The sequence below is a fragment of the Papilio polytes genome, unplaced genomic scaffold, assembly GCF_000836215.1.
Source record: "Papilio polytes unplaced genomic scaffold, Ppol_1.0 DF824102.1, whole genome shotgun sequence".
Lineage (NCBI taxonomy): Eukaryota > Metazoa > Arthropoda > Insecta > Lepidoptera > Papilionidae > Papilio > Papilio polytes.
The window spans coordinates 6,523,337-6,537,506 of NW_013525102.1; the positions used below are offsets into that span (position 1 = coordinate 6,523,337).

Consider the following 14,170-nt stretch of genomic DNA (forward strand, 5'->3'; position numbering starts at 1 on the left):
GCATTACCTTTCGGATAAAAAAAGAATTATCCAAATCGGTCCACTAGCGGCGGAGTTATGCCGTAACACACATAAAAAAAAAAATAAAAAACAAACATACCGTCGAATTGAATACCTCCTTCTTTTGGGAAGTCGGTCAAAAAAGTAACATTAGCGATCCTAAAATAGCAGATTTATTTGCAACACGCTAGCACGTTATCAATAACAAAACAATAGTCAATTAAAGCTTGATAACTAATGTAAACAGTGACTTTCTGATTAAATGGTTACAGTTCATTTCAAAAAATAAATCATTAATAATGAGACAAGAGAATTAAAGTACCTATTAATATTAATTAATAGAACGAGTTTAACCGAAGAGTGAAAATAATTTCGTGTACCATGAAAAAAAAATGTAAACTTAGCCCTTGATCTAAAAAAACGCGAAATTATCGACGAAAAACAAACTTTTTTATTAAAAATGTTTAATTCATGTTATTTTCTTCTAAATAATATTTATTTTCTGTAAGGATTGTTGTCCCGTCACATAACTCCTACTCCTAAATAGTTCACGTCAAATCTAAACAGAGGTGCGACCGCGCGCAAACTGTAATAAAACAGTATTGTTTACACTGCGGGTGTTCACGGCAGCAGCTATAAAATCATTAGAGCGGATAAAATTTACATTTAATGGTAGACAGGAACACTTAAATTATCTATAATCTCTTACTCTACATTAATTATGTCGAACAATGTTGGAATTAATAGTCGTATATTACTAGTTTAAAATAGATTGGAACGTTTTGGATAATAGAATAAAGATAAAGTAAATTTTGTGAGAACATTATTTATTAATGTGAAAAAAAATTAAAGTGCAAAATATACAATTTAAAAAAGTAATTGTTAAAAAAAAAAGAATCTAATATTCTAGTCAGAATATCCGAACGTGAGGCAAAGCGCGCCAAACGCTGTCGTTTTCCCGCTAATCGAGGTGCGACTGACATCTATCGAGATTGGATGCAACGCGTCGTAATTAAATCCGGCGAGTAGTAACACTCGACGCGATTAATTTCCCATCGCCATTGAGAGATGGCACCGCTGTACAACGTACATCAACACAACATAAACTCGCAAGATATGGTACGAAACTAAACAACATTTAGAACCATTTCACTACTAAATATATTGGTTAACGCAGTAAATTTTCTATTTTTAATCGAATTAAACACAAGAAATGGAATTTTCTTTTCATTATTACGTTCATTTATAATTTAAGCTTTCTATTATGAAAATATTATCTTCATAAATAAACAAATGTTAATGAAATGCATTTTGGCATTTGATAAACTTTTTTTATGTTGGCATCAACGTGTTCAACGTTGTGACAGACGTTCTGAAAGCATTTGTAGATTCAATGTCAAAGAATAATAAACTTTATTTACATTTAACCGTCTTTTATTTAATTTAATTTTACAGTCATATCTTAAATTACTTTTTGTACAATTATATGTACATAAACAAACATTATTAGTAATAATTTAATACTAAGATATAAGATAAATCAATTTAATTTTAAGAAACAAGTGCCATTTACTATACAAAACAATGACTCACTGTTGGAACTATAAAGGCGTTCTTCGAAGAACCGAGAAAATTCTTCGAAAGATGTAGGAAAATCTCTCTGGAAACAAGTGCCAAGCGGCGTTGTCCCCATTACAACGATGTTTCATTGTCCAAAATCGATACAATTATAATCCAAAAATAATGAATACAATCAGTATACAAATTAGGCTACAAAGGAAGAGGAAGACCGAAGAAAGTATGGATGGATTGTGTGAAAGATGATATGCTTAAGAAAGGAGTGGATTCAGATATGACGGCTGATAGAGATGTATGGAAGAGCAGCACATACTGTGGCGACCCACCGTAAGGGATAAGGGCAAATGGATGATGATGATGATGAATGAATACACTAATTGTATTTATTTATATTTATTTATATATATTTTTATAGCTTCCTGTCATTTCTCAATAGTCTAGCTATTAAATTCCATGTCTTTATTATTAAAGTGTGGTTTTATTTTAATCAATTCAAAATCAGTCAAATTTGTTACTTTATCTATAAACTTTTAAATTATATTAGCACTTTATTAAAACAGATGAGGGACATTACGTAAAACTGCATTTACGAAACAATGCGTATGTGTGCATATGTAGTTTTTTTATAATCGCATATGATAGTTGCCTAAGCTAGGCGGATCTATACTTGTACAAGCAGTTGTAACCTACATTCATTGTTTACTTATCGTGCGATTTGCTAATACTATCCCAGCTCAGCGAGTGTAAATAATTAATTGCAAATACTTGGCCCACTACGTTATTTCTACATTGTTTAAGTAATTTTATAGAATATCACATCACTCGAAAATTTGCTATTTTCGTAAGGAATCAGTGAACAATATTATGGTCTCTGGATTTAGTTATCACTCGAGGCAAAATGGTGTGGCATTTTAAAGTTTGGCTACGAAGGCGACAGGAGTAACTGACTGTCTTACGACTTTCAATTAAGTTACAAAAACAAAAACGCCAATAATTTTCAAACATTCTTTGTTTTAAACTTTCGGTAATATCGGTACAGTCATTGGCTGGTTCGAAACTTCGCTACGGGATTTCCCACACACTGCCCTATAATAGCATACCGATCTCAGAGTCAAGTTTCACTGACCACCACTCATAACGTCTATCAGTTTTCGCTGACAGTGTGTCTCGACGCGCAAGAATTTGTCACGTGAAGACTACCTGAAGTGTACTAGTAATTGATATTTCTGTTATTTAGACTATATCTTTATGTTCTGATTTATATATTACAACTTACCTAACTTTACCTGACTTTACCTTTATAAAAGCTTATTGCACCGCGTAACTTTTTAATTTTCCCTATCTTTGTGGAATACGAGACAAAGATATATTACAGTTAAAACTCTATTGAGAGGAATTTGATATCTCATAGAGCGCCATTTAACTCGAATCTTCCAAATTGTTCATTAATTATCCGCAATTATATCACTTACAGTACTAATTACGTGCAGACAATACCGGGTACGGCTCATAAAATCCATCACGCGACTATCCCACATAAAAATATTCAATAACACGCTATTTTCGCAACGTACCGGTTGCGTAACAATATCTCCCCATTACACGTAAGAAGCATTTTCATTGTCAATAAATAATTTATAGCCCGCTTTAAATTAATAACCCTTTGTTCTTTAATCTTACAATTAATTTTACAACTGCATTATATCTCCGGTATACCACAAATATATTGTTAATTATTTAATCCTTTTATCTAGAACCTTTTCATTCCCCCCCTATTTCCTACTCCCGTAGGGTCAGCGCTAAAGGTTTTCGTCCTCCAGATAAATCTATCATTCGGCATCTCAGTCAATGCCTTCTTGATCATATCACCTTTCACGCAATCCATCCATCTCTTTCTAAATCCACCTCTACCGGTTTACCCTTCCATACTCATTACAAACGTGCTGCTTGTAACATGCGATTCATCCCTCCTCATAACATACCCATACCATGCTAAACTTAACCCCTTACCTTCTCTACTACTAGGGCTAATCTCAAACTTCCTCTAGCATATTTATTTCGTATCTTATCCATTCGTGTTACCCCACACATCCATCTTAACATTCTCATTTCTGCCACATGTAGTCTGTCTCTACGTTACATGTTATTCATTCCTCCTCATAACATAGAACTGGTTATCATCCACTTGCCCTTAACCCTTACGGAGGGTCGGCACCGTGCTGCCCTTCCATACATCCCTATAATAAAATAGAACTATCCATTTTATTGATATTCTTCAGACAACTCAAAATGAGTGTATCTCCCTTAAAACTGTTAAGTTTAAGTCTACAATATTCTTTGAGGTTTGCTAACCCTTTCTTTTCTTAATTATTACTCTTAAAATATCTGAAACAGTTATTACATTTTGTTTTATTAAACAAAAGAATCGGGGAAGTACAGGTTAACTGTAGTTAATGAGTCATTTAATTCTATTTACTCAGAGTGATCATTGTTCTTCGTAGATCAAGAATATGCGTGCATAGAATTGTTTAATTGTGATTTATCTAGATGTCTCTGAAAGTCTAATTTCATTTATCATACTTATCATACTAATATTATTAATGCGAAAGTTTAGATGGATGGATGTTTGTTAGAATTTGTAACCTAAACGGCTGAACAGATTTCAATGAAATTTGGTATCGATGTAGATAAGTCTGGACGAACACAAAGGGAAATAATAAAAAAAACACTTGTTTTTTTTTATTAAAGGCGGACGGAGTCGCGGGCGAAAACTAGTCATCTATAAAATGTGACGAACAAAACTATCATAGAATATTTTTTTTAACACTGTATATAACACAAACGCTGTCAAATACGCCAAAGGTGGTTAGTTCATCAAAAAAAAAAGTTAACAAGATATAAACATGAAATTAAAAGGGACATATCAAACAGATGTGAGTACAGTCGGCGGATGCGGTAGTTAATAATGATCCGCCTGTGGATATGGTAATGGGCAATTTAGCTCTTGATTTAATGATGTGCGCACTTTTTTAAGAGCGCGCACACCTTGGACTAAACTATCGGACAACTGTTTAGTCGCGCTTCGATTCCTATGAGCTGATATGGAGGTGCGCACACTACTCGATTTTTAGTTGTGCAACTAAACAGTTGAATTGAATGAGCTGGGAAACAATCGACAATCGCACAACAGTGCGATAGTTTAGTCAAAGGTGCGCCTGCTCCAACATGGTAGTGAACAGACGAAACATTTTCATGACAGGTTCATTCTTAAGTGATTTCTTTCCGCACTTAATCATACTAGTATTATAAATGCGGAAGTTTAGATGCATGGATGAATGTTTGTTAGAGTTTGTAGCCTAAACGGCTGACCGGGTTTGGGTAAAATTTAGCGTAGATGTAGAACATATTCTGGAAGAACACATAGGCTACTTTCTTTTGTTTATTTTTAGATTCCAGGCGGACGGAGTCGCGGGCGAAATCTAGTAAGATTAAAACACGTAAGTTTCTTGAAGCTCTATAACTAATTACTTAATTTAAAACTATTTGAATCAACAAAATAAATATTACGTAATAAACACTGGCTTGAATACGTTAACAAGCTATACTCATGTTCATTCATATATGTGCAGAAGGGTTCCTAACTGCGCACCTTTCGCCAGGTGTCCTAGTCCCCCATCCCGCATTCAAGCCATTGAAAATGGGGACCGTATTGCGCAATACATTTAAATTATTATAAAATAAGCTTAAATAAAACGCAATAACGTACTTTTATAATGTCAAGGTTCTTCAAAACTTCACTCCCTTTCGTATTTATTTAGGTCATATTTATATAACATACTTAGGGTAAGTTATGTCGAAATATCTTTAACTAGTCTATAGTCATATATCGAAAGTGCTAATGTTTTTTTTACTGGTAGAAAACAGGAAACCTTTGATACCATTAACATTAGTTAAACAGAAAATCTGTATGCAGCGATAAAATCTCAAGAAGGTACTCGCGATTAGATTATTTTAAAATTATTCTGTCAGTTTGCTTGCTGATTACTTCGAGATAAGTAAATTTTCCTACACCCTAATCTATTTAAGTGTCAAAAATATTTTTTAGCTAGATTATCGCTCCAGATTTTACTTGACATGAATAATTGATTCGCGTTATTAAGCCAAAAATATGATTTACTAGCTGTTGCTTCCGACTTCGTCCGCGTGATATTAAAAAATAATGAACAAAATATCCTATGTTACTCACAGAAGAAAACACCTTACTAACAGTAAAAGAATTTCTGAAATCGTCCCAGTAGTTTATGAATTATTTCAATATATACAAATACAAAAACAAAGCTTACCACAGCAGTGTAGACTTTTAGACCAGTTATTTCAAGAGTACACTATAAAAGTCCTTAATTATTTACTATAAAAAAATAACTGTAACTATAAAAAAAAAATACCAAATGCCTCTAATATAAACATATCTTCTTTGTAACTTAATATTTAGTATACAATCACTACTATATCCTAATCACCGTAACCATGATTCGATCCTACGACCTTTTAACCTCTAAACCGTGTAACTCCAACCACTGCGTTACAATCGCCGGAATCATAAACATACAATTAAAATGCATTGTTTTCACAACACATAAGTGTTAGTACTTAAGATATACAAAGTACACTCTGGCGAGATTTGCGCGCTGATAAGTAACATTAGTGGAGATGAGGTGTTTGTCTCCATTGATAACGATCGCACGTCGACCTAAATAGAGCGAGGATAATAACCACACATATTGAAAGACTAGCTTTCGCACGCGTCTCCGTCCGCGTGTTATTAAAAAAACAAGAGGCCTATGTTCTTCCAGACTATCCTCTACATCAGCTGTTTAGACTACAAACTCAAACAAACATCCATCCATTCATCCATCTAAACTATCGCATTTATAATATTAAGTAAGGTTTATCGAAATCTTGTCACATTGAATATAAAAATTTATCCGCATAAAATTATGAAAATTTTATTTCGTTGTTTACATGTGTCAAATTATCAATTGCAACTGCAAAATGACATGACATTATGACAAACCATGGCAACCATGCTTCCTTGATGTTGGCAGCAACTTATGGTCTCTTTCCCACAATAGGGCTTTTATCCAAAATATTTACCCCCTAAGTTTCAAAAATATGCTGTTATTGCTAGCATCTTAGGCAACAAAGAAGTGTGTTTACGCTTTATTATAATAGTATAGATAACAAGAAATCTATATAGCATTATTTTCATCGAAGTTTTCAGGTCAATAAACTCTATAAATTGATGACACTGGGATGTATCACCAACTGAAATTTTCATGTCAGATCTAAATTAGAAACAAGAGCAAATTGTTTTATCCCGGATTTGACATCTACGAGTATATCTATAAGACAACTAGCATTTATTCTAACCGCAATACTCTTTTCTTTTTTCATAACAATTCAATACTATAAATATAATTCTATATGTAGCCACAACAGTTTTTATTACCTACATAACATACCCGCATTCATACAAAGTTAAACGTTGGTTCAATAACATAAACATTAAAGACGGGTCTAATTTTAGTTATAGTGATATGCCGATTGGCGTCAACTCACATGACCTGCGTGGATTATTTTCGGACGTAGTTACCTCATAATGTTACCCGCACGTGGCAATAAATTTATGGTAGAATATAATAAATTTGATAAATCTATAGTTTTCGTAAACTTACATTAACATAAGAATAATTAAAAAGATGAAAATCACACCATTTTTATAAGCAAAAAATAAAATTTGTCCAAACGAAAATTGTTTAAATGCGCTCACGAATTTTACGTTTCTGTGGTGGTGGACTGACTCAGAATAAAAAGCATTATTATTGATGATTAAATTAAAATAGACAGGTATTAAAATATTTCAAACATCACTAATTTAAAACGCACTTAACGGTCTATATTTACAGAAATCGCAAACATTTCAAGGTCGCATCGAGATAAACCGTACAATACAAAGTAACACAAAGTACGCACTATCGCGTCGTGTGTGGCAAATGTGTTTACTTACCACAAACAAGGGAAAGTTTATCACCAACCAACAAACGAACTACTTTCACATAATTGCCCACAAATTCCGTACGAATTCAAGTCAAAATTACCACACATCGTGCCGCCATGTAATTAAGCGGCGAAAATGTTGCAACGTATACACCTTAATTGTCTCAAACAAAAAACTATAACCAAGTTTTTCAATAGACTAGTTGTACATGTACACGTTGCTTTATAAAAAATCTGTTAAGTACCCAATGTGTTCCAGACTAAGCTCTACATGTCCGCAAAATTTCATCGAGATTTCTAAGCTTCTTGGAGATGCTTAGTAGCAACCATCCAACCATTAAAACTTTCGCATTCACAATACAAATTAATATGAATTAGTTTAAAGAACCAGGCAGCTATTTTAGACACTAAAAAGAAATTTGTTACAATTATTCTTACCCTTCAAACGCCTCAGAATGAGGGTTACATTTTATAAGAAATGTATGTACGTTCTGAAATTACCTGAAATATAGTCATTACAGTGATATTATAACAAATTATTACGAACTAGTTGTTGCCCGCGTCTTCGTCTGCGCAGTTTTTTTTTTATAAATTCAGCCTATGTTACTCCCAACGTAGCATGGTAAAAGAATTTCTGAAATCGACCTTGTAGGTTTTGAGTTATTTCAATACATACAAAAATACAAATCTTTCCTCTTTATAATACTTAAATCTATCTGTATTATTTACTTCAATTGGTTAATTTATAGTTTTTAATCAACAGCCTTGTGAACAAGTATGTCACATTAATGTATACACGATAAGGGCCTACGCTTTGCACACCAATAGCCGTCACGTGATCAACTTAGAGGTGACTAAAATAGTTTATAATTGGCAACAACGTTTTATTCGTAAAAGATTTTAATTTAGCTAAATATTAGTATTTTAAGACAACTTATTTGATTCATACTGTCGCTTTAAACTCAGAGCAACACTTCTCGTTATACTCAGGATGCGCGCCAATCTATCCATACTTCTAGTGACACTGACAGCTGTCAGCCAGGGACGTGACGTTTATGCCGATAATCTAGAGTTGCGCCAATTCTACAGCACGGTACTAATTTTGTTCTTAACAGTATGAAGAAGTTAACATGTTTAGAAGGAAGTTAACACTAAAATTATAACTTGATCTGAAGAGCTAAAGCCTAAAAAAGTGTGAAAGGACTGGGAGTTATTACATTAATGTTTATAATATCTGTTACTAACATATGTTAGTTCAATACATAACAGATGCTATGTCTAATGATATTCTATCAGCATATAAGTTAACATAACAGGTTTAAATAGCACAATATCACACTAAGAAATAGAAATTAGTTTATTAATTATACTGCCAACAAGGCCAGCAACACAGTGACTATAAAGCCAACATTTTACCTTGTTTTCGCCAGCGACTCCATTCACGTGTAATTAAAAAAAAACTGAGTAGCCTATGTGTTCTTCCAGACTATCCTCTACATCTATGCCAAATTTCATCGAAATCCGTTCAGCCGTTTAGGCTACAAACTCTAACAAACATCCATCCAACCATCTAAACATTCGCATTTATAATATTAGTATGAAGTATGATTTTAACATAGGTTTTCACTGACGGTATTCTCATTATGCTGAAGGCAACTGAATAACATTTAGAAACTCATTCACCTTCTTCGTATGTGGAAAAATTAAAAATAACGAACATTGAAAAAGTTCAGAGAAGTTGGCTTTCGGCCCAAAGTTAATAGCTTCGGTGAAAACAAGGGATTTAATTTGTTGAATCATCTGATATCGGTGTAGATAATCTGTGGAAAAACTCGATTTAATCATTCTTGAGAAATACGACGTGATCATATACATGCGTATAAAGGAAATATTAAAGAGGATATCGTTTCCTCTTTAAAAAGTCAAGGCGAGTCAAGGGCGAGTGACGAGTAGTAATCGGGTTTTTTTATCTCCTTACTGACGCAGTCACGAGCAACAAGCTTTTACAATACCTTACTTCACCTGCATGTAACTAGCTTTCACCCGTGATTGTCTGTGTGAAATTAATGAAAAAGTAAGTAGTCGATGTGTTCTTCCAGACTATCCTCCATGTATACCAAATTTTATCGAAATCCGTTCAGCCGTTTAGGCTACAAACTCTAAAAAACTTCAATCCATCTAAACTTTCGCATTTAATATTAGTAGAAAAATCGTCTTTTTAGTTGAATTTTAAAATAAACAGTGGACATAATGCAGTATATCCATTGTGAGCTATTGTTCGTGTGTTTTCCGCTCATGTATACACACGGCGACATATTTCAAAAACAATGCGCGCACCACTGTTTCTGGAAACTATCAAACGCAAGAAAGAAAATGGTGTATGCAGTACTCGATGTTACCTACCAGCTATTCGATCAACTAAAGAACTTGGTTCACAGTACATTCCTTCGTTTTTCCGACTTCAAAACGTTGAAAAACATTTCAATCGGTTTTTACATCAATAACGCGCCGACGAAAGTCGTGATTCTTTAGTTTTTACAGAATATCTGGCATTAAAAACTATCCAGTAGTTTTTGAGTTTTATTCACTCTAATTCTACGAAGTACAAGTTTAAATTAATATCGTTGTCCTTGTTTTTTCAATGAGAACGATAAGGATGAACACTTTTTCAAACCTACTGTAACAACTAACTGTTTTTAAACAATGACATATTTCCGGAATGACTAAATTAGTGAGTAATATAAACCATCTACCATCAGCAACAGGGTTGCCACGAACGCGTTACCTGATCACCTTACGATACTTGCACCGCTGTTCTACGAATATGAATATCAAATACATAGAAACGACCCTATCCATTTACTACCGCGTTGGAATAGGTTAGTTCCTCATGCAACACTTTGCGTAAAGAAGTCTCCATTCAGTCTGTGAGAAAAAACGATAATGAGAAATTCCTGTAGAAGGGAGGTATCGCTTCCACCAAATAAACTTCTATGTCTAAATTCAATTAAATAACTCACATTATCCCAAGACAAAAAACAATAATGTAAATAATCTATACGCAAAACACGCAAACAGCTTTCGTCTGGAAATATATGTAAATTATGGACATAAAAACTACGAGACAGCGCCGCGCCATTGCCATACCAGACGACGCTGTTATTTCTCTTAATTAGTTTTTTTTACTATATACTTAATCTTATTATGCTACTTAATGAAATAAAAATAATATATGAAAACGTGGTTTTTAAATAACAATTTAATTAACAACCAAACAGTAATACAGTCTTCCCACTAACATCCTACAAAAAATCTACTAAATTTTGCAAGGTTGTTACTTGTATATTTTTAATATATTGTAACTAATTTACATACGTGTAATTACTCGTTATTGCATTCTAGAATAACAAAACAAACTATTTACAGAGAGCGATAATGTTATTTACTGTCGACAATCAACTGGCACCTTCTGGTTTAAACCAATCTTTGACCGTTTGACCACGCCACAATCAACTTAAGCCATATTGAACAGATTTGTTATGTTGTGAGTTTTCACTGCTACACACCTATACAAAACATTTAGTTATCTCAGATTTTTTTAAATAACGTGTACGCCACCACAAAAAGGTAAGAAATGAATCCAATTACGTCACTTTAGCGTGTTTATTTAAAGAAAACCTTTCGATGGAACCGAAAGAGCTTTTGGCATAAATAGCTATAAATCTCTTTTAATATTCCTTCTTAGGCGTAAACAACCATGTCCTTTTATCCTATTCACTTACTAGCTGTTCAATTCACAATGGAAAGAGAGTTGAATGTACGGTTCTTTCCCTATGAACCGATGTACAATCAAACGACCCAATGGAAAAAATTGCTACTAGTTCGAACGAAAGGTCCATCGGGAAATACCCAAATGTGCGTTCATTTCTCAACGTTACGTTATTTTAAAGTCTCATGTTATTTTACCACCATAGTAATTTCAGATTCATAAACATTATGAATCATTGATCAAATTCTATTACACAAAACGACTCATGTATTGCACGTTAACAAATAGCTGTGAAAAGCATATCGATACAACTTTTGGCTTTAACTTGTTAATCTAATTTTTGCGTAAACTTCAAGGTTATAAGGTCGGAAGAATCATAACCACTAGATTTAAGGACCATAGAGTACAGTCTTTTTTATTGCACCTAGGACGTAATAGTCATTGTTCGATTACGTTTAATAAATGCGACTAATAAAATTCAGGTTTAAAAGCTAAAAGCTGAACCTAAAATGATTACGTCAGCTGTAAATGGGCTCATTTCTCCACGGCACAGACAACGCCGCATATCGAACAATTGTAGGCTTTGATTTTACTGTTAAAAAGTTCTTTAAAACTACGAAAAAGCGGTACTGTAGAATCTTCTAATTTAATAGTCTAATAAATAAAATATTAGTAAATGGTCAATAGCTATATAACTATGATGAACTCATAATAGGCATATTTTACGTTTTGCTACGATATTCCTAATTTTATAGGAGTAAATGAAATTTAGTAAGCACTAGCATATTAATCAAATTTTAATTAGCATGATACATGCATGGAATACACTCGTATAGAAACGCGCGTAATCATGAACACGTATTTTCGCGTAAAAAAAAATTAGCATATTGCGAAATTTAAAAATTGTATCCAGTAAATTATATGAAAAATCTAGATAATTAAAAATGTCCATATTTAGATACTGATACCATTTTTTTAATATCTAATTAGTCTTATATTGATTTTTTTGGGTTAATTTACTTTCGTTTTTCATAACATTCAATTAAAGAAACAAAATTGAAACTATTAAGTCTTATTTTGTTATATTATTTACTTATTATTCCAGTGATGAATAATATATCATTTAAAAATTAATATTTCTATGACTTTCTCTTGTATTTAAACTGAATTTCAAATTTATTTTATTTAGGTAAAGTCAAGCTATCATACAAACTGAATAAATCCTATAAGATATGTTTTAAGTAAATAAAGATTATGACCTTGTTTAGATAAATAAAACAAGATGTGTATTGTATGTTATGCAGAACAAATGAAGCCATTTAAAATTGCCGTAACAAGATTATTTTAATTATTTGCTCCGATAATTATTGTACAGATAAGTGAACTTTACATTTCAAATTTAGCTATCTCAGATTGTCTTGCTATGATAAGATATTTATTACTGTAAACTTGTCAGGTTTTGATCTTTGGTTTGTTTAACAAATTTATATTTAAGAAACTTTTAAATTGGATTTATGCACTTAGTAAAAAAATTAAATAACAGAGATTTAACTTATAATATATATCTGCTGTAAATTAGTTGCTTACCTGGTGGACTATCAGTCAGGATGGTTATACCGGTTGGGTCAACATGTGGGGGGAATGCCTCATACAAATCTGGCTCCTCTTCGAGCACGGCGGACAACATCGCGGAGGGCATTCCGGGTCGGACAACACTCACACACTCGCACTATGACTAGACACTACACAACACTGCACCTGACTCACTCAATGTTCTTAGCTCGCTCGGAACTCACACCAATGAGCTTCCCTGAGCCATCGCTGGACCATCACCCTTGTGTATGTCCCTCTTCAATCAATCTAAGTCAAATCTTGCTGCACCATTTTTAAATCTATAACAAACAACACTCATTTAATGACTGAAGACTGAAAAATTTGAATTATCATATACCAAAATGTTATCTACAGATATCATTTATCTATGTCGTAATGAAAGGGCTCAATTGACACACTGAGGTCTGCCAGGTAAATGGTTAATTAAAATTGTATTCAAATGTTATCCCAATCAGCTGATTGCCGCCGCTGCCAGAAGGGGCTCGACAATATAAGTCTATTTTAAGAATTACATGGCAGCTGATCGGGCACTCTTCAATGTCAGAAACGGGCGAGCGACGCCCGATTTCTTAATACTGAACGCGATTTACAAAATAAAATCTAGGACGTGCACTCACCGAAATCCTGGCGATAAATGATGCGAAGCAGGATTTGCGACTCCGTATTTACCGCTTTGGTGTCCCTGCGGCAACTAAATCAAGTGGCTAGTTCCCGGCCCAACGTAATCTCGATTGGGATAATAGTTTCGAGTGGGAGCCGACGCTTCTTTGTCACTTAAATCAACCACTCGGTACATCACACAGATATATCTGATACTGACCATGCACACGGATGCATTGTGAGATCAATCACTGATATGCGGGATGATTCCACAACCCTTGATTCGTCTAATCAGATTATTAATGTTTCCGGTGAAAGTCGCTTTTAGTTTTAATTGAAAATATTTTTTATGGTGTGTTGACAATTTTGGTACAGTATGCGTTTCAGTGGTAAAATTTTACTGGGTGAAGGGAGCGGCACGTCTGCTTTATCCGCGATTTGCATGAACGTAAAAAGATATAAAATGTATAGATATTATACACCAGTCACCAATACACCGTCATTCAGTGTTCGGATTCGATTCGGATTCTGTTCGGAGTTTCCTTCGTGTGG

At 33.6% G+C, this 14,170-nt stretch overlaps 1 protein-coding gene across 4 annotated transcripts in view; it reads right to left on the bottom strand.

Annotated features, from left to right (window-relative positions):
• LOC106099605 (TBC1 domain family member 24) overlaps positions 1-14,133 on the bottom strand; it is a 62,021-nt gene extending 47,888 nt beyond the window's left edge. For all 4 annotated transcript variants that reach the window (XM_013278192.1, XM_013278193.1, XM_013278191.1 and 1 more), the window contains exons 1-2: positions 13,636-14,133; positions 12,992-13,296 (exon numbers count right to left, since the gene is read on the bottom strand). In XM_013278192.1, the coding sequence (XP_013133646.1) occupies positions 12,992-13,103 (112 nt within the window). In that variant the 5' untranslated portion in view covers positions 13,104-13,296; positions 13,636-14,133. The remainder of the gene's footprint in view (positions 1-12,991; positions 13,297-13,635) is intronic.
• Positions 14,134-14,170: the final 37 nt, after the last annotated feature.